Source organism: Gigantopelta aegis, chromosome 7 (assembly GCF_016097555.1).
Source record: "Gigantopelta aegis isolate Gae_Host chromosome 7, Gae_host_genome, whole genome shotgun sequence".
Classification (NCBI taxonomy): Eukaryota; Metazoa; Mollusca; class Gastropoda; order Neomphalida; family Peltospiridae; genus Gigantopelta; species Gigantopelta aegis.
In genome coordinates this window covers 8,543,571-8,570,770 of record NC_054705.1, presented here as the reverse complement: position 1 = coordinate 8,570,770, position 27,200 = coordinate 8,543,571, and the positions used below count along the sequence as shown (strand labels likewise).

The window sequence follows — 27,200 nt, the reverse complement described above, 5'->3', positions numbered from 1 at the left end:
TTTTGACATTTAAACATGTCTGGGTTTTGAGAGAATTATGGTTTATACAGGGTCTGGTTTATAGAGGTTTCACTCTATTTTAATAATAAAAAAAGGTTAAAGTTTGTTTTGTTTAACGACACCACTAGAGCACTTTGATTTGTATTTCAGTAAAGTTACAGTGGAACAGAGTCTATACCAATATACAGACCTCTCCCACCACTGTGTTATTCCTTAACAGTTACAAAAAGTCTGTTTTGTTTAACAACACCACTAGAGCACATTGATTTATTAGTCATTGGCTATTGAACGTCAAACATTTGGTAATTTTGACATTTAGTCTTAGAGAGGAAACCCGCTATATTTTTCCATTAGTAGGAAGGGATCTTTTATATGCACCATCCCACAGACAGGGTAGTACATACCACGGCCGTTGATATGCCAGTCGTGGTGCACTGGCTGGAACGAGAAATAACCCAATGGGCCCACCAATGAGGATCGATCCTAGACTGACCGCACATCAAGCGAGTGCTTTACCACTGGCTACGTCCCACCCCTTTACTGAGTTGCATGACAATTCTTTTCTTACAAACAGTCTGTACACGTCCATGTGTATTGTAGTGAACGTTGATAGCATCGCTACATGTAGATCTGAACACATTAAACTGTGACACTGACCTCTGACACTGACCCCGACAACAATGTGCTACATGTCACACCTCATCACGCCTGATTGACTCAACAAAACTTTACCAAGTCTGGACACCGACACGTAGAGACATGCAGCGAATACTTTTGTGTTCTTCGAGAAGTTCATATAAAGTCTTAATATAAGCTGGTTTAAAGCTCTTTTCACACTGATTTCTCGATCCAGCCAGTGCACCACGACTGGTATATCAAAGGCCGTGGTATGTACTACCCTATCTGTGGGATGGTGCATATAAAAAATCCCTTGCTGCTAATCGAAAAGAGTATCCCATGAAGTGGCGACATCAGGTTTCCTCTCTCAGTATCTGCGTGGTCCTTAACCATATGTCTGATGCCATATAACCATAAATAAACTGTGTTGAGTGCATCATTAAATAAAACATTTTTTTTTTTTTTTTTATAGATGAGGGGTTTGTGTGTGTGTGAGTGTGTGTGTATGTGTGAGTGTGTGTGTGTGTGTGTGTGTGTGTGTGTAAGTGCGTGAGTATATGTGTGTGTGTGAGTGTGTGTGTAAGTGTGTGTGCCCAGGACAATATGCTTGAACTTTAATTGGATATAAACCTGGAAAATAAGTATAAACAATAAACAATGGCCAAATGAGGCGGATTTCCTCTCGTGACTATGTCGGTGAGATCTAGCTCAGTGGGTAGAGTGCTCACCTGAGGTGTTTAATTATAGGACAAACCCTTTGGATTTTCACCCATTCCAACTAGTGCCCCACACCTATCGAACCACCCAGCAAACCCTTTAGCTTTTCACCCATTCCAACCAGTGCCCCACACCTATCGAACCACTTGGACAAACCCTTTAGCTTTTCACCCATTCCAACCAGTGCCCCACACCTATTGAACCACCCAGCAAACCCTTTAGCTTTTCACCCATTCCAACCAGTGCCCCACACCTATTGAACCACCCAGCAAACCCTTTAGCTTTTCATCCATTCCAACCAGTGCCCCACACCTATTGAACCACCCAGCAAACCCTTTAGCTTTTCACCCATTCCAACCAGTGCCCCACACCTATTGAACCACCCAGCAAACCCTTTAGCTTTTCACCCATTCCAACCAGTGCCCCACACCTATTGAACCACCCAGCAAACCCTTTAGCTTTTCACCCATTCCAACCAGTGCCCCACACCTATTGAACCACCCAGCAAACCCTTTAGCTTTTCACCCATTCCAACCAGTGCCCCAGTGCCCCACACCTATCAAACCACCCGGGAAACCCTTTAGATTTTCACCCATTCCAACCAGTGCCCCACACCTATTGAACCACCCAGCAAACCCTTTAGCTTTTCACCCATTCCAACCAGTGGCCCACACCTATTGAACCACCCAGCAAACCCTTTAGCTTTTCACCCATTCCAACCAGTGCCCCACACCTATTGAACCACCCGGGAAACCCTTTAGATTTTCACCCATTCCAACCAATGCCCCACACCTATCGAACCACTTGGACAAACCCTTTAGATTTTCACCTGTTCCAACCAGTGCCCCACACCTTTTGAACCACTTGGACAAACCCTTTAGGTTTTCACCCGTCCCAACCAGTGCTCCACACCTATCGAACCACCTGGCAAACCCTTTAGATTTTCACCTGTTCCAACCAGTGCCCCACGCCTATCGAACCACCTGGCAAACCCTTTAGATTTTCACCTGTTCCAACCAATGCCCCACGCCTATCGAACCACCTGGCAAACCCTTTAGATTTTCACCTGTTCCAACCAATGCCCCACACCTATCAAACCACCTGGCAAACCCTTTAGATTTTCACCTGTTCCAACCAGTGCTCCACACCTATCGAACCACCTGGCAAACCCTTTAGATTTTCACCTGTTCCAACCAGTGCCCCACGCCTATCGAACCACCTGGCAAACCCTTTAGATTTTCACCTGTTCCAACCAATGCCCCACGCCTATCGAACCACCTGGCAAACCCTTTAGATTTTCACCTGTTCCAACCAATGCCCCACACCTATCAAACCACCTGGCAAACCCTTTAGATTTTCACCTGTTCCAACCAGTGCTCCACACCTATCGAACCACCTGGCAAACCCTTTAGATTTTCACCTGTTCCAACCAGTGCCCCACGCCTATCGAACCATTTGGACAAACCCTTTAGATTTTCACCTGTTCCAACCAGTGCCCCACACCTATCGAACCATTTGGACAAACCCTTTAGATTTTCACCTGTTCCAACCAGTGCCCCACGCCTATCGAACCATTTGGACAAACCCTTTAGATTTTCACCTGTTCCAACCAATGCCCCACGCCTATCGAACCACCTGGCAAACCCTTTAGATTTTCACCTGTTCCAACCAGTGCCCCACGCCTATCGAACCATTTGGACAAACCCTTTAGATTTTCACCTGTTCCAACCAATGCCCCACACCTATCGAACCACCTGGCAAACCCTTTAGATTTTCACCTGTTCCAACCAGTGCCCCACACCTATCGAACCACCTGGCAAACCCTTTAGATTTTCACCTGTTCCAACCAGTGCCCCAAACCTATCGAACCACCTGGCAAACCCTTTAGATTTTCACCTGTTCCAACCAATGCCCCACACCTATCGAACCACCTGGCAAACCCTTTAGATTTTCACCTGTTCCAACCAGTGCCCCACACCTATCGAACCACCTGGCAAACCCTTTAGATTTTCACCTGTTCCAACCAGTGCCCCACGCCTATCGAACCATTTGGACAAACCCTTTAGATTTTCACCTGTTCCAACCAATGCCCCACGCCTATCGAACCACCTGGCAAACCCTTTAGATTTTCACCTGTTCCAACCAATGCCCCACACCTATCGAACCACCTGGCAAACCCTTTAGATTTTCACCTGTTCCAACCAATGCCCCACACCTATCGAACCACCTGGCAAACCCTTTAGATTTTCACCTGTTCCAACCAGTGCCCCACACCTATCGAACCACCTGGCAAACCCTTTAGATTTTCACCTGTTCCAACCAATGCCCCACACCTATCGAACCACCTGGCAAACCCTTTAGATTTTCACCTGTTCCAACCAGTGCCCCACGCCTATCGAACCACCTGGCAAACCCTTTAGATTTTCACCTGTTCCAACCAGTGCCCCACACCTATCGAACCACCTGGCAAACCCTTTAGATTTTCACCTGTTCCAACCAGTGCCCCACACCTATCAAACCACCTGGCAAACCCTTTAGATTTTCACCTGTTCCAACCAGTGCCCCACACCTATCGAACCATTTGGACAAACCCTTTAGATTTTCACCTGTTCCAACCAGTGCTCCACACCTATCGAACCACCCAGCAAACCCTTTAGATTTTCACCTGTTCCAACCAGTGCCCCACGCCTATCGAACCATTTGGACAAACCCTTTAGATTTTCACCCATCCCAACCAGTGCTCCACGCCTATCGAACCACCTGGGCCAACTGTTTGGATTTTCACCCGTTCCAACCAGTGCCCCACACCTGGTATATCAATCTACTAGGAAATAAAAGGAAATGTTTCATTTAACGACACTCTCAACACGTTTTATTTACGGTTATATGGTGTCGGGTATCTACTTGGAAGTAACATTTAATCTGCTTGTAAGTAACATTTAATGACTGTTTGGTTTGTTTAATGACACCACTAGAGCACATTAATTATTTATTAATCATTGGCTGTTGGATGTCACACATTTGGTTATTCTGACATTTAGTCTTACAGAGGAAATCCACTACATTTTTCCATTAGTAGCAAGGGATCTTTCATATGCACCATCTCACAGGCAGGATAGCACATACCACAGCCTTTGATATACTAGTCGTGGTGCACTGGTTTGAAAGAGAAATAGCCCAATGGGCCTACCAATTGGGATCGATCCCAAACTGATCATGCATCAAGCGAGCACTTTACCACTGGGCTACGTCCTGCTCCTGGAAGTAACAAAAGATTACCAAAAAATTTACAGTTCATTGTCACAAAAATGCCTAACAGACTGAGTATAGCTATTTCAAAACCTAATGGACAGAAATATTCTTAACAGACTGAGTTTTGTTTCATTTGCTTGGCCCCATACCATTAAACGATCTTCTAGGGCTAAGATTGCTTTGTGGAACAGGACCCAGGTAAATGAAAAAAAAAAAAAAAAATCAGTTTTGTTTGAAGTAAGAAGAAAAGTAAAAGTGTTTTGGAAATAACAAAAAATTACTATTTTTGTGTGCAATTTAAAAAAACAATTGGCTTAGAAATAAATAACTTGTAGTAAATCCACAGTATTGAAAAATGTGTTTCCTGTGGGAATAGTCAGGTTATTGTGTATAAAGCAGTAATATAAACTCCAGCAATTTTGTGTTGCATGACGCTAATTATTCAATTAGGAAGAAAATCTCTGTAAGTTTGCATGTCTGACAAAGAAAGACACTCACACAGTACACACAACACATAGAAACATATTCAGCCTTTTATACTATCTTCCAAAACACCACCTCTGTTAACAAAAACATGCTGATCTGATATTTTTTTTTTTTTATAGATAACAGTTTTGAAAATTTTCTAAATTTCTTTGTTAGTTTCCAGCTAAAAAAAACCCCACACAATTGTATGTACACCCGTAAACAAACCTTAAACCTATCTTTACACACACACACATCCCCCAGCTCTGATAACGAGATTTGGTTTCGTTTTACAAATAATCATACTGAATTTATTTTACTTAGATTCTTCTTTATTCAATCAATCAACCATTTGACTTGTGCTTACAGCTACTGAAGGTTCAAGCACAACTGTCTTGGGCACATTCTCCAAGATTCTCCAGTGGATGTGTCCAAGGCTGGCCTTCTTTATTAATTCTCCATTATGAAGTCTTTTAGATAATAGTATATACATTTATTATGTCATAAGAATATGAAAACTCTAGGAGAGTGATAAACAGTTTACCTAGATTTAGTGAGGAAGGCGGTAGGAGAGTGCTTTTCAAAGCTGTGAATATTAAAACTGTAGTTTTCAGAACTTGTCATTGTCTAGAGGATATCCTTTTTGGGGAAAGCACACCTAAAAGAGTCCTTGCTGCTAATGGGAAAATGTAGCAGGTTTCCTCTGAAAATATGTGTCAGAATTGCCAAATGTTTGACATTCCATAGTCAATGATTAATTATTCACTGTGCTCTTGTGGTGTATTTAAAACTAATTTGAACTTTTCCAGAGGAGCTATTTTTTGTGTGTGTAATAAAAGTTTATGTCACGGTGTGATGGGCTTACATGTGATTGTTCACCTTCAGACAGATCAACCTGCATAAGAGTTTGTCAGTTAACGAACACACTTGTGTTTATGAATATATCAAAGACCTTGAATTAGCTAACTGAACTGAAATGTTAATTATGACTTCAGGAGGAAAAGGAAAACAGCAAGTGATGGATAGAATGTCAGTGTGATGATCATTAGACAGGAAACTGGGTGAAAATGTGTTGTTTTCCTTCAGATGGTCAGGTGGATATTGTGTTTATATTTTAAATAAATTTTAATCTTTAAATGAAATGAAATCAAACTAATGTTTTAAAATTATATATATATATATATAAACAAATAATAATAAAACCCCCGATGTTAAATGATATTAATAATTTAAAAAAATGATACTAGCATAATAATAAATAAATAAATTAAAAAAAATTATATTCTATTTTTGCAGAACAGCCAGTATGGAGGGAGAACATCCGGCAGCAGATGGAGGAGGAGTTGAACCGGCGCGTCCGGGAGGCGCTCGAAACCCCGCCCATTGAACGCACGCTGCGACACAAAACCGTCTCCAATGAACAGCGCATCAACGAGCTGAACTCTCACATCAACCTCGAGTTCGAGAGAAACTTCTTCAAAAACAAGCGATGGAAATCGCTCCAGTCTAAACAACACCTGGAAAACTGTGTTGACATGAGTTACCTCCCTTCAGGGAGCCAGGTTGAGTTCATGTTCCACGACGAACTGTCACGGTCGAACCATGACGAGTATCCGGGGGTGTACGGGTTGGAGAGCTGTTCTGAGGGGTTGAGGAACATCAGAGATAACTATTCATGTACCGTCGATAAGTTGTCTCCCCTGAAGCCGAAGGCTCGGCACTTTTTCACGAAGCAAGGTTTCCTACACGCGATAAGGACAGGAGAGCTGCCCAATGGGTTTGTGTTTCTGGACGAGTTGGGGACATATAGAGACAGGTACGGGATTATTCGGAATGAAGATGGCCCGTTTTGGCCGTCAGACTTCTCTCCGCTGCATGCCACGCCAAGGTTTAAGTGGTTCAATAATTTACCCATGGAGCCGTTGTGGAACCATCTACCAGGTAAGTGAGTGTGTGTGATAAAATTCATTTGCAGGACTGTTCGAGATTTGATTGTGTGTGGGAGACAGTGTAACTATGATATTTTATGTTGGCAGGTCTCCTGTGTGTTTATAAATTCACAAAAAGTGACAAACAGTTCTTATATAACAGACATGACAGGATAGCACATACCACAACCGTTGATATCCCAGTCATAGTGCACCAAAGGCCGTGGTATGTGATATTCGATTTATGTGATGGTGCATATAAAAGATCCCTTGCTATTAATGGAAAAATGTAGCAGCTTTCCTATTTAAGACTGTGTGTCAGAATTACAAAACAAAATTAATGTCTGACATCCAACATCTAATGATTAATACATGAATGTGCTCTAGTGGTGTCGTTAAACAAAACAAACTTTAACTTTTACCATAGGCATACATGATTTAAATAAACTGTTATATAAGAATTGTTTGTATAAAAGTCACAAATTGTATAAAATCATCAAACTTAGCAAAGCAATTTTATACTTAATTTGATATTGTTATATCTCAATTAAAAAAAAAGAAAAAAAAGAAAGAAAGACATACAATTCTTTTAATTACAAACAGTAAGACTTATTTTGTTAAAAGTAAGTATAACATTAGTTTTTTCAGTAATGTCATCCAATCAGAATAGAGTGAATTGTATAAAGTTTGTAATTATATAATTATGAGTATATTTTAAAAATGCCTGCCCATCCCTAATGTGATCAATCCTAAAAAAGTCCTTACTCTATATACATGTCTGTATGTGTATTTCTTTTCTTTCATAACAATAATAAAAACAAGTGAAAGGAAAGGAAAGTTTCTTTGGTGACACCTCAGCACACTGTATATATAATCCACTGCTGTTGAGCATTAATATAAGTGGGATCCGGAAATATTTGGCTGTCTGTCATAACCTGTTTGGTTTAGTTTATACTGATATCCAGTTAAGTGTAAGTACTGTTGTGCTGGGTGTCATTAAAGAAGTATTCATTTTCTTTCATTGAAGACACAAAATCTGCACTTGTATCTTCATTCCAGTGTTGACAAAAGTTTGTTTCTTTCTGTAAACCTTGGTTTGTCTCATGGTCAGCTCTCCATTTGTAGATTTATGAAACACAAATAATTATAACATGTACGGAGCTGAAGACTCAGTCTTGTTGATCAATTTGTACCTCTGTGACCGATTTTTTATTATATAGTACTTTATAAATATTAAACTTAACTCTGTGAGATTATTTAAATTGAAACTTAATCTATATAAATATTGTGACTTTGTCATCCATCTGTCCATCCGTCCATCCATCCATCCATCCATCCATCCATCCATCCATCCATCCATCCATCCGTCCGTCCGTCCGTCCGTCCATCCATCCATCCATCCATCCATCCATCCATCCATCCATCCATCCATCCATCCATCCATCCATCCATCCATCCATCCGTCCGTCCATCCATCCAACCATCCATCCATCCATCCATCCATCCATTCATCTATCTAACCAACCAAACCAACCAACCAACCATCCATCCACCCACCCACCCATCTATCCATCCATCCAGCCAGCCAGCCAATTAACCAACCAACCAACCATCCATCCATCCATGCATCCATCCATCCATCCATCCATCCATCCATGCATCCATGCATGCATGCATCCATCCATGCATCCATCCATGCATGCATCCATCCATCCATCCATGCATCCATCTATCTATCCATCCATCCATTCATTTTAATGTCTGGCGAGTATGGTACTAGTTAAAAAGAAACACACTGATACTGAATTGAATATGACAAAACACACCGCGTCTATGTTGGTGCGAACTACTGATCTGGCAGCAGAAGACATAGAACATGTTCTTTATTTTGACAGCGCCAATATAATGAATAAGGATAAAATTCATATAAAAACATATTAATTTATTAAGTTTTATAAACACATACCATCTCAAATAACATTTTATTGGGGGTAAAAGTGCAGTGTAAATTAAAAAAACAAAAACATTCTTTATAAATTACCATCAAACTGCATAGGTTAACTCGATTTTTGTGTGATACAAGTTTTAAGGCAATTGATGGAACATCCAAGGCAATCTGAATGACACAACCGTAATACATGATCAGGGCCGTATCTCTGCACAAAGCAAAGTGGAATAGGCATTTGACAAAACAGTGGATGCTTCCATGGATCTAGGAGAACAGCCACTCCCGAGGAAATCATTTGCTGGGAATTTCACCCCTCTTGTATCACCACAAAGTTTATTCCATCCCTCTTGCATTGCCACAAAGAGGACTGCCACTCCCAGACTAGTTTACTAAAGCACGCGCAGTTCTACATTTAGTCTGTTTCTACTGCATTATCGTTTACCCTGTATTGAAAATGAGTTTGATATGTTTAATTTAATGGTACTTTGTAAAGAAACATGTTTATTTATACTGGATTTCTTTTTCATTTTTTTTTCCATTTTTTTATTTGAGTTGGTATGGGTTTAAAACTTAACATGTTTTTATATTAATTTTTACTTTTTTCATTATGAAGTTAAATGTCAATTCATTGGTTTTCTTTAACGCAAATGGTTATTATTCACCAAAAAACACTATAATTTTAATTTTACCTGTGCAGTTAAAATTCTAATTTGATAATTGGAGGGCTAGTTGAATTTGAGAAGGGCCAGTAAGATTTTTTTTCAACTGGCCCTGCTGGCGACCTTGATTTTCATGTTAATGTTCAACCCTGAATCTGAATGTAAATAATTAATTCCCATTTTTTTATTATTATATAAATAAAAAAAAATTTTAAAATGATACTTACCACTTGATACTTTCCCTTTTCCTCCCCCATAATATTTCATAACGTAAAATAGAGATATTAATTTGAATACATACAAGTACATGTATAGTACTATTTTAATTTCTAACTTAGCTTAATGAGATATTTTTTAAATAAAATTGAAAATGTCAATTTTTTTGTCAAACAACACTACATTTCCCAATTTTCAGTTTCATTTCTGAAACATCTTGTTAAGCTAAGTTGTCTGAGAGTCAAAATTAAAATTTATTCATGAATTCTCATTTCACTTTTTAATAAAAGTAAATCTTCAAATTTGACAGTTATGCAAATCAGAAAAGGTGCGCACTTTGGGAACTAGGGTGATTGACTTTAAAATGAATATTCATATATATATCTTATATATTAAACTTTTCACAATGGGTGGGTCTAATCAAGTGAATATGGAAATTTATTTTTGTGTTCTCATTTCACTTTTTAATATTATTAAATCATTGAATGTGACATAGGGAATATTTTGTTCAGTATCGCGTTGCGATTAGCTGCATGTATCAGAGATCGCTACACAATTTTAAAACATTAAACATTAGTTGCTAATCAATTTTCTATTGACTAGAATTAAATATCGCTAATCATGATTTTGAAAACAGAATGTTCCCTGGTTATCAGTTTTGCAAAACAGAAAACGTACATACTTTGGTAATAAAGTGAGTGACTTTAAAATGGATATTCACTCATCTTACTGGTGAGTTGGTTTAATTAAGTGAAAATGGAAATATATTCTCATGTTCTTATTTCACAATCATAATTTTATGAGCATTATAATACGTATGCATTTTGGGAACTAGGGTGATTGACTTTAAAATGAATATTCACATATATGGTACACCAAACCTTTGTTTGAGTTGGTTGTTATCAAATGAAAATGTAAATGTATTCCAGTGTTCTCATTTCACTTTTGAATTTTTTAATTCATAGAATTTGACATATCAGTTATGCAAAACAGAAAAGGTACATACTTAGGATATAGGGTGAGTGACTTTAAAATGGATAATTTACTGGGGAGTTAGATTTAATTAAGTGAAAATGGAAATTTATTCTTATGTTCTCATTTTACAATCACATATATTTTATAAGAAATAGAGTATGTACGCACATGTACTTTGGGATATAGGGTGAATGACTTTAAACTGAATATTCAGTAAAAACATTTGAGTAGGGTGTTATCAAGTCAAAATGGAAATTTATTCCAGTGTTCACATTTCACAATCACATATTTTTTACGAGTAAAATAGTACGTCCACACTTTGGGAACTAGGGTGAGTGACTTTAAACTGAATATTCAGTAAATGTTTTTGAGTTGGGTATTATCAAGTGAAAATGGAAATTTATTCCAATGTCCTCATTTCGCAATCACAAGCATTTTATGAGTAATAGAGTACGCACTTTGAGAACCAGGGTGACTGACTTTAAAATGAGTATTCACACACATCGTACACTAAACTAAACTTTTCGAGTTGAGACTAATCAAGTAAAAATTGAAATTTATTCCAGTGTTCTTGTTTTCACACAATAGCCAGGTGACAAGTCAAAGTTCTTACCCGTCAGTGATTAACTATGGAATCAGTGAAAAGGGCAAACACACCGATATTGAAATAACCGCCACAGCGGGTTTGAAACAGCCTGCAAACACAAAGAGATAAACTCGGGTAGATTACCTTCACATCGGGCTGGACGTTGATAAACTATGTGTAAATATTGTTCTTAAAAGTCGTTGTTAATGAACAAACGTTTTCACTTCGACTCATTCTATGAGTAAAGTGTTCGACTTAAGACGTATTTTCGAGGGATTTATAGTGTACTGTGGTGATGTACTGTGGTGAAGGTTTTGAAAAATTATCTTAATCTTATAAGTTTATGTTCTTATAGTTTTATTGTGTGTTCTTGTTTTCTTGCTGTTTTGGGGGAAAGTAAAATGTTTCATCAAAATTGTTTTGAAGCATTTGTTAATTGTGGCGAAGGCTCAGTATTATTTCTATGTGTTCTTAGATTGTTACTTGAAAATTAAGGAATATTTCAAGGGAGTTATAATATATTCTGGTGAAGGTTTTTTAAAAAGTATTTTATTATTTTATGCTCTAATAGTATTATTATTGTGTGTTTTTTGTTTTCTTGTTTTGGTGGAAAGTCAAAGTCAAAGTAGCTTTCTTAAAGTTAAGTGTTTGGATGCTCTTAGTAATTGTGGTGAAAGTTTTTGTATTGTTGCTATGTGTTCTTGAATTGTTAATTCAAAATTAAGAAGTATTTCCAAGGATTATAATATATTCTGGTGAAGGTTTAAAAAAATTATCTTACTGTTTCATGTTCTTATTGTTTTATTGTGTGTTCCTGTGTTGTTATTGTGGAAGAAAGTCAAAGTAGTTTCTTCAAAGTTAAGTATTTGGAAGCTCTTAGTAATTGTGGTGAAAGTTTTTGTATTATTATTATGTGTTCTTAAATTGTTACTTGAAAATTAAGAAGTATTTTGAGGGATTTATAATATATTCTGGTGAAGGTTTTTAAAAATCATTTTATTATTTAATGTTTTGCTTGTATTGCTGTTTTGGAGGAAAGTGAAAGTAGTTTTTTCAAACATGAGTGTTTGGAAGGGCTTAGATATTTTGGTAAAAGCTCCTGTATTATTGCTATATGTTATTGAATTATTAATTGAAAATTAAGTATTTTGAGGGATTTATAGTGTACTGTGGCAATATACTGTGGTGAAGGTTTTCAATTATCTTAATCCTATTATTTTATGTTCTTATAGTATTATTGTGTGTTCTTGTTTTGTTGATGTTTGGAGGAAAGTGACTTTTTCTTTAGTGCTAAAATAGTTGTCGTAAAAGCTCCCGTATTATTATTTCTATATTCAATGATTACTTCAAAAGTATTTTGAGGGCTTTATAATATATTCTGGTAAAGGATGTTTTAATTATCTTATTTTTTTCTCTTACTGAGTATTCTTGTTTTGTTGTTTTGGAGGAAAGTGAATAGTTTCTTCAGTTAAATATTTTGAAACTGTTAGTAATTGTGGTGACGGTTTCTGTATTATTAATGGATGTATGTGTTCTTGAATGGTTACTTAAAAATTAAGAAGTATTATGAGGGATTATAATATACTCTAGTGAAGGTTTTAAAAAAATTATCTTATTATTTTATGTTCTTATAATTGTATTGTGTTCCTATGTTGTTGTTTTGGAGGAAAGTGAATTGTTTCTTCAAATTTTACGAACTTGTATTTTGAAGAACTTGTCATGAAAGCTTCTGTATTATTGTACGTGTTCTTGAATTGTTACTTCAAAATTAAATAATTCGAGGGATTTATTACATAATGTAGTAAAAATTAAACAAATTTATCCTATTCCAATTGTTTAATGTTCTAACAGTTTTATTGAGTGTTCTTGTTTTCTTGTTTTGGAGGAAATGAATTGTTTCTTGAAAGTTAAACATTTTGAAGCATTGTCATAATTAAATTATTGTCATGTGAACTAGAATTGTTGGTTCAAAATTAAGGAGTCTATTTTAGTGGATTTAGAATAATCTTCCTAGTTTTTGTGTGGTTTTTTTAGCAAGTTCTTATATTATTGTGTTCTCAGAAGAAGAAGAATTGCTACTTCAAAATTAGGAAGTATTTTGATGTATTTAGTATACCCGATTCAGTGTAGTGGTGGTATTTATACAATTTTATGTGGTCTTATATTAATGTGTTATTTTTTTCAAAGTTAAGACATATTCCAATGTTTTAGTCCACTATGATGAACATTCTAAATGCTGTGTATCTCACTAAGTTTGTGGTTTGATTGGCTCTTTCATCAAGTAAAGTGAGGTTAATTCCAACATCAAAGACTATATTTATGGGTGCTTTATAATTAATTGTTCTAACTTCTTTCATTAATCATCGGCTATTGAATGTTAAACATTTAGTCATTCTGACACATAGTCATCAGAGGAAACCTGCTACAGTTTTCCATTAGCAGCAAGGGATCATTTGTATGTACTTTCCAATAGACAGGGCAGCACATACCACAACCTTTCATATACCAGTCATGTGGCAGTGGTTGGGATGGGAATAAAACAAAGAGTCCACTAAGGAGGTTTGATCTCATGATCCAGAAAGCTCAGGTAAGTGTTTTACTGACTGAGCTAAATGTCGCCCATCATTCGAAAAGTAATTTATATGTGGAAATATAATTTGAAAATGTAGAAATATAAAAAGAAAACAAAAGTTACTGTTGTTACATTGCTGTTCATTTTATGAATTATCAGCAAAGGATATTTTATATATCTGTAGTTCCCCACAGGAAAGAAAGAAAGAAAGGAATGTTTTATTTAACCACGCACTCAACACATTTTATTTACGGTTATATGGCGTCAGACATATGGTTAAGGACCACACAGATTTTGAGAGGAAACCTGCTGTCGCCACTACATGGGCTACTCTTCCAATTAGCAGCAAGGGATCTTTTATTTGTGCTTCCCACAGGCAGGATAGCACAAACCATGGCCTTTGTTGAACCAGTCATGGATCACTGGTCGGTGCAAGTGGTTTACACCTACCCATTGAGCCTTGCGGAGCACTCACTCAGGGTTTGGAGTCGGTATCTGGATTAAAAATCCCATGCCTCGACTGGGATCCGAACCCAGTACCTACCAGCCTGTAGATCGATGGCCTGCCACGACGCCACCGAGGCTGGTTCCCCCACAGGAAGGCACATGGGGCATTGGTTAGGGTATGCAACTTACATCCAGGTATAATCGGGGCGGGATTTAGCTCAGTGGGTTGAGTGCTTGCCTCAGATGCTTGCATCGCAGCTGATTGCTTTTTTCTCGTTCCAACCAATGCACCACAACTGAACAAAACCTGTGGTATGTGCTTTCCTGTCTGTAAGATCCCTTGCTGCATTAGGAAAAATGTAGCAGGTTTCATCTGATGACTATGAGTCAGAATTACCACATGTTTGGCATCAAATAGCCGATGATTAATTAATCAATGTGCTCCAGTGGTGTCATTAAACGAAACAAACTCCGGGTATAGTGGTGCACTCAGTCTAATCTGTACATTTGTACCTGCTTGCAGTTCGACTCACATACATGTACAGGTATGTGTACAAATGGAGTCTATGAAAACAGTACTCAATCATATTCAGATAATTAATATTTGACAGTGTGGTTCATTGGGGAAATTGTCATTTGTTAATCTTGGATGTCTATATTTCAGGCATTCATGGTCCTGATTAACTCCACAAACACAAAAAACCCCACCCTATTTTATTTTATTAAACAGTCTTATAGAAACAGTCCTTGTGGTGACAGTGGAACCCCATCTCTCTCTCTCTCTCTCTCTCTCTCTCTCTCTCTCTCTCTCTCTCTCTCTCTCTCTCTCTCTCTCTCACTCTCTCTCTATTTCTTCTCTATCTCTTCTTCTCACTCTCTCTCCCTCCCTCTCTTCTCTCTCTCCCCTCTCTCTCTCCCCTCTCTCTTCCCTCTCTCTCTCTCTCTCTCTTTCTCTCTCTCACTTTCATTCAGTCTCTCTCTCTCTTTTTTTCTCTCTCTCATTCAGTCTCTCTCTCTCAATCAGTTTCTCACAATCCCTGTTTTTCTGTCTCTGTCTTTTCTTATTCAGGTTCTTTTTGTCTTTCTCTCTTACTATCTTCTTCTCTCTCACTCAGCTTCGTTTTTTCTTCTCTTTCGATATGACGAAATCTCTCTTTCTTTATCTTTCTTTCTCACTCAGTCTTTCTGTCTTGTCTCCTTTTCTCACCCTCTCTTTGTCTCACCTAGTTTCTCTTTCTTTCAGTCTTTTTTTCTCCCCGTCTCTCTTTCTCTCACTAATCAGCCTTTCTCATTTCTTTAAAAATGTACTGAAGTGTCATTACACAAATATTTATTTCCCTTTTCACCAAGTTAATCATGTTCAAACGAAAGTACCATAATCAAGCGAGACATACATGTATCTCAACAAATTGTGTAATAATAACTTCATAAACTAAACATTTTCACTGCTATCAAACACTGGAACACATTAAATGACTAACAGCTATCCCTCCAGTAAGTGGGGGGTGTCAGATTTATTGTATTAAGGTAACCACTGAGTGACTGAGTGTTTAATTCTTAATTTGTCAGTGACGTTTTTCTTTGATCATTAAATGTGGGTCAGACACTTTTTGTATTCAAGAAACGGGAAGAAGCCATAATTCACATTCTCTTTCAGCCTGTTTCTGATTTAGTTGTATTAAATCTAGATTAAATGGGATTACATTTTTAGGCTGTGATATATGTTTGGTCTGTTGATTTTCAATACTTCAAACTGAGATAAAATATAATTGTAGGGTGGTTGTCTAGCTACATGTATACAAATACAAGCAAGGTACCATGTTAACCTCTATTTATATATTGGATATTGTTTGAGTTGTTATATACATTGGCAGATCTAGATACGGTCACAGGGGGATTAAAATTTGTTTTCATCATCCACAACAGTAGCATAGGAAGATGCCAAAAGGGGGGGGGGGGGGCACACTTTTATATTTACACAATTTTACACTATTATAAAGCAAATATAAAGCAAAATATCTGAAAAGTGGTGGCTGCTTTAAAACAAAATTTGCAGCCCTTGAAAATATCGCAATCAGCGGTACCGGTGTAAAAAGCTTCCTACGCCAGTGCACAATATACGGCACTAAATAGCCATTAAATTGCTTTTCTAAGCATCTTTATTGCAAAATATTTGGTGATCTTGTTTCTTTTGGGAGCTTGGCACATTTGCATTCAACAAACTCAAATTACCTTTTTTTTTAAATTTCTGACACCCCCTTTACAAAATCCTAGTTTTGCCCTTGATATAAATGTTTGTGTGTGGGCGGGATTTAGCTCAGCTGGTACAGTTCTCATCTGTGGCAGACCCACTGGGTTTTAGGTACTGAGGCCCACTTCAGGTTACATACAATATGTCAGGATATGTATCGCCGAATACGAGTTGTATTCGTTAATTTACCTCTGTATAATACGAGTTGTATTCGTTAATTTACCTCTGTATAATCGATGATATGGATTACTGTTTGGTTTATTGTAATGTGTAATGTATTGTGGAATACGAGTTGTATTCATTAATTTACCTCTGTATAATCGATGATATGGATTACTGTTTGGTTTATTGTAATGTGTAATGTATCGTGGAATACGAGTTGTATTCGTTAATTTACCTCTGTATAATACGAGTTGTATTCGTTAATTTACCTCTGTATAATACGAGTTGTATTCGTTAATTTACCTCTGTATAATCGATGATATGGATTACTGTTTGGTTTATTGTAATGTGTAATGTATCATGGAATACGAGTTGTATTCGTTAATTTACCTCTGTATAATATGAGTTGTATTCGTTAATTTACCTCTGTATAATCGATGATATGGAGTTGTATCGTGGAATCGAGTTGTATTCGTTAATTTACCTCTGTATAATACGAGTTGTATTCGTTAATTTACCTCTGTATAATACGAGTTGTATTCGTTAATTTACCTCTGTATAATCGATGATATGGATTACTGTTTGGTTTATTGTAATGTGTAATGTATCATGGAATACGAGTTGTATTCGTTAATTTACCTCTGTATAATATGAGTTGTATTCGTTAATTTACCTCTGTATAATACGAGTTGTATTCGTTAATTTACCTCTGTATAATCGATGATATGGATTACTGTTTGGTTTATTGTAATATGTAACACTGTGTGTATTATTCATGGACATTGAAATATCATGTAAAAGTCTGGCTTTCATTGATTAATTGATTGATTTTATGTAGGTTACTAAGCTGCACTGTGTGCATGCAGTATCAGTCATTGTTTTACAATCTGTCTGAGTTTATTGATCTCAATAGCCAAATGGGGGAGGGACAGGGTATCCAACTTCTCACACATTAACTACTGACAATTCATGAATAATTCCCATTAAGTCTTAATCCCACAACAGCACGCTTGAACCATAAGTGGACATAAGCTTGAAAATAAATTGAAATAATACAAATAATAACAAAGTAGATAAAGATAAAAATGAGGTGCAACAGCTTTTTTCATTGGCTGATTGCCATTTTCCAGGGCTGCAAATTTTGTGTTTTAAAGCAGCCACCAAAGTGAGTTAATACCATATTAGATGATTTGGGAGATTGTGGCTATCCAGAGATCGAGCCCGGGACAGACATGCTCGAAACTCTAGTGGTATATGAGCATGTAAATAAATATTGGTAATGGTAATGAGGCCCTTTAAGAAATGTTTTTAACTTCAAACCGAATGTAAAATCAATCTCAATGTACTTGTATGTTATAATTTCCTTCTTGACAAGCAACCAATAGCTCTAACAGGCATGTGTGCATGAGGGAGGGTCTTGGGGGTCAAAACCCCTTCCTACTAAATTATTTAATTCTTAATACATGTATATTTTCTGGGGAAGCATGTATACACCCTCCCCCCCATAAACTTCAGTTGCCACAGTCTAGACCCCCTCTGCTAACATTTCTGCATATGTCTGGGTAAAAACTGAACATGCCTCTTTAAGAAATGTTTTATAGCTTCGACCTTAATGCAAAATCAATCTCAAGGTACTTGTATGTTATAATATCTGTCTTGACAGGCAAGCAACAAGCATTTGTCTCTTCAATTTTAATATATTTACAAGTCTAGCAGACATGGGGTTTTGGAGGTTGAAATTCCTCCCTGCTCAAGCAAATTTTTTTTTTCTCAATATATTTTCCAGGGAAGCATCTATAACCCACCTCCCTATAAAATTCAGTTGCCACAGTCTAGACCCCCTATGCTAAAATTCCTGCACATGTGCCTGTCTAGGTAAAAACTGACCATGCCTCTTTAAGAAATGTTTATATATCTTTGACCTTAATGTAAAATCAATCTCACGGTACTCGTATGTTATAACTTCTGTCTTGACAGGCAACCAACAAGCATTTCTCTTTTCACTTGTAATATGTTTCAGATCTATGTAAAACTGACTGTAGCCCTTTAAACAAAATGTTTATAGCTTTGGCCTTAATGTAAAATCGATCTCAAGGTCCTTCTAGATATAACTTCTGTCTTGACAGGCAATCAACAAGCATTTCTCTTTTCACTTGCAATACAAAGTGATTTATTATCTCCCCTCTCCTGTTTTGATATTACAGTTTCTTTCATTTTCAGCCGATCTACCTGGCAAAAAACTGCCCAAATATACACTCAATATACCCTCATTCTTTTATCAAAGCTGGTGTTAATTTCGTCCTCACGATACATTTTTGTTCTCTTTGTTATGAGTTGGGATCAATATATAAAGCACCTGCACCAACACGAGACTTTTTCAAGTGGCCTTCTTATTCAGAACAATGGCTTCTGTGAGAATACCAGTGCCCTTGATCATATATTGATAACGGCTGCAATGATCCAGCTATAGACAGCCTGTATATATGTCTGCTCGGGTTTCCAATAGTAACAAATTATTAAGAGTGTTTAATGTTCATCGTTGAGACTTTCGTATATGAACCTAGATAGATCTATAGCCCATACATTGGCTGGTGTTTCCAGTGGTAACAAATGAGAGTGTATAATATTCAATGGAGAGATTTTAGATGTAAACCAAGATAAATCTACAGCTCATACATTGACTTGTGTTTCAGTTGTGATAAATAAGAGTGTTTTCCAGTAATATTCACTGGAGAGATTTTAGATACAAACCAAGATAAATCTACAGTTCATACATTGACTTGTGTTTCAGTCATGATAAATAAGAGTGTTTACCAATAATATTCACTGGAGAGATTTTAGATACAAACCTAGATAAATCTACAGTTCATACATTGACTTGTGTTTCCAGTGGTAACAAATAAGAGTGTACAATATACATTGGTGAGATTTCAGATATTAACCTAGATATATCTACATACACTGACTTGAGTTTCCAGTGGTTTAATGCGAGTGTATAATATTCATCAGAGAGATTTCATATACAAAGCTAAACATATCTACAGCCCATACATTGACTTGAGTTTCCAGTGGTAACGTTTAAGACTGGGAAATATTCACCGTATATACAAACCTGTCTTCATGTTGACACGATCAAGTGATAACAGAAAGGGTGGTGAAAGGAATTTCTTATCAAATCTGAGATATTTTTGTTATTCAGTGGAGATCATTTCGCAGAATTTCTTATGCAAAAAACTCTTCTCTGTTTTATTGTCTAACAGAAATTGTTCCAACAAACTTCTTACTATAACTTTATATCTGCATTGATTTCTGTGGATAAAAAACTGCAGTGATTTTATTGGAAGAATATCAACAGAAAGTTCAATTTTGTATTTCGCTTTTGAAGTGTGACGCTTATGGCATCTTTGTTTTATTAATATATTCGTCTGAGATTTCATAATATGTGAAGTTATCTTTGAGCTGATGTTTGAGGACAGAAAAATACTGTAACGTTATTAGAGGATTATATCTGCAGAAAATACTATTTTGTGTTCTCCTTTTGAAGAGTGATGTTCCATACCTTTTAAAATATTCTCCTCAGATTTTTTTTTACATGACATTACTACCATATAAAACATTGAACAAAAAGGTTGCTGCATAGAAAATTCAAATGACTTTATTAAACTAATATTTACATAATTTTAGTGTTTTCCCTTTTGAAGAGTGACACTTCTATGCCTGTTTGGATTATTAATATACTATGTACAGATTTCTTACATAAGGTTAACAACATGTTGGCATAATAGACAGAAAGTCTGCTGAACTGGTATATAGAAAGCTTGAGTGACTTCACTAGACTAATATTTACTTACATTTGTTTTTGTCTTTTCCCTTTGAAGAGCGATATTCCTTGCCTTTGTTGATTATTACTACATTCTCTACAGATTTATTATATAAAGTCTCCAGCATGTTGGCATGGTGGACAGGAAGATTTCTGCATAGAAAACTGGAGTGACTTCACTAGATTAATATTTACATAAAGAATGATTTTTGCTATTTCCTTTTGAAGATTCACGTTGTGCCCATTTGGATTTTTTTGATATTCAGCAGTGAGATTTCTGATTTAAAATTACCTGCATTTCAGCTAGAAGGCAGAAATATTGTTGCATACAAAGCTATGGAAACTTTATTACACTAATATATACATGAAGATTGATTTTTGTTTTACTAACGTACAGAATTTCTTATGCAAAGTTATCTCCTCATTGAATTGGTGGACAAAAAAATAGATTCACTTTACTGAATGGAGTAATATTTACACACAGAACAAGATTTATTGGTTTCTCTTTGAAGAGTCAATTCATGCCTTTGGGACTGTAATCACATTCTCTGGTGTGATTTCTTGTATTAAATTACTCCCATGTTGTCTTGGTCAACAGAAATCAGTCAACAAGATATCTTGTGTAATATTACAACCATGTTCACTTGGTGTGAAGACGTCTCAACAAGATTTCTTACAAAAAATCACCACTGTGTTGACTTTGTGGATAGAAAAAACCCAGGTGTACTTTACTGCCTTGGTGTGAAGACTTTTCAGCAAGATTTCTTATATAGTAGTATCACTAAGTTGGTGCGAAGATTTGTCAACAAAATATCTCTTACATAATGTTGTATCTATGTTGACTTGGTGCAAAAAGAATTTTCAACAAGATTTCTTACATTAAAATCACAACTATTTTGACTTTGTGGATAGAAAAAACAGATCTACTTTATTGCCTTTCTATTTGCACAAAGCGTGATTCGGTGTTTGCCTTTTGAAATGTCACCGTGTGCCTTGTTAGGTTGCGTGATAATGGAGGAAATATGAACCGGTCTTCTGTTCACTGACGTGTTCGATCACTGGATAATACCTGTTGAGATTTCACTTTCTGAAGTAGACTGTGGGGACGGACAATAGGAACCACAGCTTCATTAGGAGTCTATAGACTCAGAGTTTAATGCTGTGGTGGAGGGGTGAGGAAAACACAATACAAATCGTAGTTTCATTGTGAGACAACATATTAATGAGGTTTTTCCAAGTCTGTATGATAGATGTGTTACTGAACTTCGATTTTGTGACTTGTTGTGGACATCTTAATCAGTATAACACAAGTTTTATGAAAACTTTCATGGATTTGTGAATCAGTTTGGCATCAGTTGTATGAACTTTCCATGGATTTGGATCAGCATTGCACCAGAATGCTAACACATTTTAAAATCAGTTAGATAAAACTTTCATGGATGTTTTAATCAGTGTGTTGCCATCTTTAATAGATTTTTGAATCAGTGTGACGCCATTTTCATAAACCTGAATGGATTTTTGTATCAGCATGATGTCATCTTCAAGTAGGAGAATGTGACCTGCATTCATGGAGTGTTAAATTAGTATTGTGCCAGCTTTGTAAACGTAGATGAGTTTTTAAATCATTATAATATTAGTGTTATCAATATGTCCTGACTATCATAAATAAAAATGGCTGCTGTTTTGTTTGTGTGACCTTCAAAAAGAAAATTCTGAATTTCAGTCATAAAGGTGAACACTAAAACATTTGTGATTCCACAAAGAAAGAACAGTAAAACATTTGTGCTCTTTATGTAGGAGACATTTTAGTAGGAAGTAACTGACATTCAAAATTGTTAAGAAATATTAAGAAATATGTGACCTTGATAACATTAACATTTTATCCGAAAAGCAATAAGAAAAAAATATATAACCCTGATATACACCTACAGAAAACAATATATAACCCTGATATACACCTACAGAAAACAATATATAACCCTGATATACACCTACAGAAAACAATATATAACCCTGATATACACCTACAGAAAAATAGAAAGAAAATATAATTATGTGTAACCTTAACATAGGAAATCAATAATGAGTTCATACATATGCTGTACTTGACCTTGATGTAGGAAAACAAAACATTTCCAAAATGTTCGAATGGAATGTTGATATAGATGTGTAGAAAATATTACATGTTTTTTTTTTTAACAGTCATTGTGCTCATTCATGTCATAGCTACCGGTAATACATAGGCCCTGTTGGTTTTAAACATAAAACCTACACAGAAACATAGTTTTCTACATCACTAAAGTAATTTTAATGACAAGGTTAGCAATCTATAATAGTAGTTTGTAATGGGTTTGTTGATGTCAGGGTCACATTTATAACAATGAATAACTCTTGGAAAGTATGACTACTCCATCATTTAAACATTAATTCTATAAAGAGTCATTCAAGCAATGGAATGCATTGGCTGAACTAAAAATGGTTAATGAATAGTCACTTTTAGAAAGTATTAGTAAATGGATCATAAAGAACATTCAGTGCTTTGACATTTGCTATAAGGAAAGTTCACCAGAGTGGTAGACTATAGTGGAATAGGAAACCTGGTAATAAAGAGTAACTTTTAGAAAGTATTATTACATGGAATATAAAGAAAATTCAAAAACCTCTGACATTAATTGTTAGTGAGTTCAGAAAAGCCATGGCTTATTGTCATACTCAAGGATTTGTAATAACAACTAACTTTTAGAAAGTATTACCGGATCATAGGAAATCCGATTTAGATTGCTTTGACATAAACTGTGAAGAAGGTTACCCAAAGTGACTACACATGTAGAATGGTGGATGATCGGAACTAAGTAACTTTTAGAAAATACTATTTAATTAGATGATAAATTTTTTTTTCCAAATCAGCTGGTATTAACAGTGACAAAGCGTATTGTTAAAACAGAATTAGTAACAAATACTAACTTTAAGAAAGTATTATTTGATTGGATGATGAAAGTAAACAATTCCAAATGTTCTGATATAAACAGTGATGGATCGATGGCGATTCAGAGGAACAAATAGTAAGAGTTAGACCGTGTCATTTACCTGGATGTTAAAGAGAATTATTCCAGATCTTGTGGTATAAACAGTGACAGAGCATGATGTTGCAGAACAACTAGTAACGTTTAGAACGTATTATTTGACTGGATGCTGAAACAACTCCTGATCATCTGATTTAAACAGTGACGGAAGACTCAGAGGAACTAGTGACAAACAGTAACTTTTAGAAAGTGTTATTTAACTGGATGTAAAAAAAACCTATTTTCAAATCATCTGAATTAAGCAGCGACTCAACATGATGGCTGGAAAGAATTTATGATGAAGATTAACTTTTGGAAAGTATTATATTATATGGAACACAAGTAAAACAACAATTCCAAATCATCTGATATAAATAGTCATTGCTCATAGTGATTCAGAGGAACTAGTAACAAATAGTAACTTTAAAAAGTGTTATTTAACTCGATCTTCTGAATTAAACAGTGACTCATCATGATGGTTAGGAAGAATTTATAATGAAGAGTAACTTTTAGAAAGTATTATATTACACAAGGAAATCTGATATATAAACAGTGGCAGTTCTTGGTGGTAGTAACGTTTAGAAAGTGTTCTTTAACTGGATGTTTAACTGGATAATGAAGAGTAACTTTTGGAAAGTATTATATTATATGGAACACACAAGTAAAACATCAATTCCAAATTATCTGATGTAAACAGTGATTGAACATGGTGATTCAGAGGAACTAGTAACAAATAGTAACTTTTAAAAAGTGTTATTTAACTGGATGTTAAAAAAAGTATTCGAAATCATATGACATATTCATTGACAGATCATGCTTGTTTGGGAAAACTTATAACGAAGAGTAACTTTTAGAAAGTATTATTATTAAATGGAGCACAAGGACACCCACAATTCCAGATCACCAGACATGAACTGTCATCAGGGATCTCCAAAGAGACAGAGTATTGTGGTTCAAAACCTGGAGCCGGTTAGAGAGTTCTCGAGACGGCGATCTCTGATGATAGCTCATCTTTATCTGTCGTCTGCTTCTCTGACTCGACCCCAGAAGTCAAGGTCAAGATCAAGAGACAGGAAGAAGGAACAGGAGGAACATATAAGTGAAAAGGTGGACAGTGAGAAAACTTTAGAAAAATCTGATAAAAAAACATGATATTCACTTCGTTGAATCTGTTCACGGTCACTGTAGGTCACTGGCCATGCCAGAGATTGCACCTGATACAGACATCCCTGAAACCTCTGTGGTATAGAGGCATGTTAATAGAGTTCCGAGTCCGAATTCATTGAAACATTTGAAAATGTAATGTATTTGATGCAATGAAGACTAGAAATGTAATGTATTTGATGCAATCAAGAACATAGAAAGTTATTTACTATATAACATTTAGTAAAATATCTTAAAATATCAGTGAAATAAATGTGTTATCAGTCACTCAGTGACAATAACACATTTTAGAGTGAAATTTTCACTATTTCACTCTAAAATGTATTATCGTCACTGTAGAAAGTGTTATCTTCGCTGTAAGGAAGCCGGAACTATTTTGCTGCTGGCATTTTAAAAATAAAGGTAAATTGCCAAAAAATATATAATAAATAGATAATTTCATGTTTTTTTGTCAAATATGATTTATATCTCATGTCAGGAAGTTTGCAATCAGATCACATTCATTGCGCAAGCACGACTAATGAGATATAATTGCTGACTTCATGACATGAGATATAAATCATATTTGAAATATCCTCTAGACTAATGAAATATAATTGCAAACTTCATGACATGAGATATAAATCATATTTGAAATATCCTCTAGACTAATGAAATATAATTGCAAACTTCATGACATGAGATATAAATCATATTTGAAATATCCTCTAGACTAATGAAATATAATTGCTGACTTCATGACATGAGATATAAATCATATTTGAAATATCCTCTAGACTAATGAAATATAATTGCAAACTTCATGACATGAGATATAAATCATATTTGAAATATCCTCTAGACTAATGAAATATAATTGCAAACTTCATGACATGAGATATAAATCATATTTGAAATATCCTCTAGACTAATGAAATATAATTGCTGACTTCATGACATGAGATATAAATCATATTTGAAATATCCTCTAGACTAATGAAATATAATTGCAAACTTCATGACATGAGATATAAATCATATTTGAAATATCCTCTATGAATTTGATGCAATGAAGACTAGAAATGTAATGTATTTGATGCAATGAAGGCTATAGAAGTGTATGTATTTGATGCAATGTATGACTTTGGTCATCTTAAAAGGGTATATATATATGATAAAATGCAATAATCAAAATGGTACATGTTTGACTCCTGTGTTAAATTAAAGTGGCACAATCACAATTGCATTAGTGTTATTTTTAGTCATGTATATCTATATAAAGTGTAAAGTTGAAGATTCTTTTGCTTCACAACACCACTAGAACACAATTATTTATTACTCATTGGCTATTGATGTCAGACAGTGGTGAATTTTTACACAGTCTTAGAGGAGCCCACTACAGTGAAAACCCTCAAAACCGGACCCTCATTAAACCGGACCCTCATTAAACCAGAATTCCCTCAAAACCGGACCCTTATTAAACCAGAATTCCCTCAAAACCGGACCCTCATTAAACCGGAATTCCTTCAAAACCGGACATTCCTGTGACTTGCATATCTTTTAACACTAAAATTTACCCCTCTGAACTGGAAACCCCTCTAAACTGCACTGGACGAAATTATCTAGTCCCATTGTGTTCCTTTAATGCAATTTTTACCTAAAAAAACTGGACGGTCACACTGATGTCAATCATTACTGCATTACTTATACTTTGAATACCCACTCAGCCGATAACGTGATTGCGTACGCAGAGCTAATTACATGTGCGCGTGCCCCAGCATCACTGTCATGCAGTTGACAAAAATACCAATTAAGGGATTAATTAACAGCTTTGGTGTTTAAATAACTGGAGGAAACACATGTACTCCCTTTATTCTGAGCTCGACTGTTACAAAGTTAGATTAACTTACGAACTTGCTTGAGCTCCTTTTCATAGCCGACATGTACGTCTCATGATTACTGCAATGAACAGCAAAGCAACTAGGAATTTAATTCATTTTTCCAATTGTTTGAACCCTGTTTTTGTTGTTGTTGTTTTATCTTTGCAAAGTTTATTTAACAAAATAAAGAGTAACCAAGAGTAAACTTGTTTGGCTTGGTTTGCTTGAAAATTTGTCAACGGTGTTTCATTTTAGTATTGTGAAACAGAGATGTGAAACACACCAAACAACAATGGATGCGTTTCTCAACATGGTTACTATATCAGTAGAGAACACCAACCAACAAACGGTTTACCACAATACTGAAACCTCTGTAAACCAGATACCCCTCAAACCAGACTTTTTTCTTGGTTCCATGGCTGTCCGTTTTCGAGGGGTTTTACTGTATATTATTATTAACAAAAGTTTAATTAAATAACACAGTGTGTTTTGTCTGGAA

The 27,200-nt window shown here is 35.8% G+C and overlaps 1 protein-coding gene across 1 annotated transcript in view; it reads left to right on the top strand.

Moving 5' to 3' along the window:
- The window catches only part of LOC121377854, a 108,670-nt gene that overhangs the window by 30,505 nt on the left and 50,965 nt on the right, over window positions 1–27,200 (top strand). Inside the window, exon 2 of the mRNA XM_041505952.1 lies at window positions 6,349–6,976. Coding sequence (XP_041361886.1) covers window positions 6,349–6,976 — 628 coding nt within the window. The remainder of the gene's footprint in view (window positions 1–6,348; window positions 6,977–27,200) is intronic.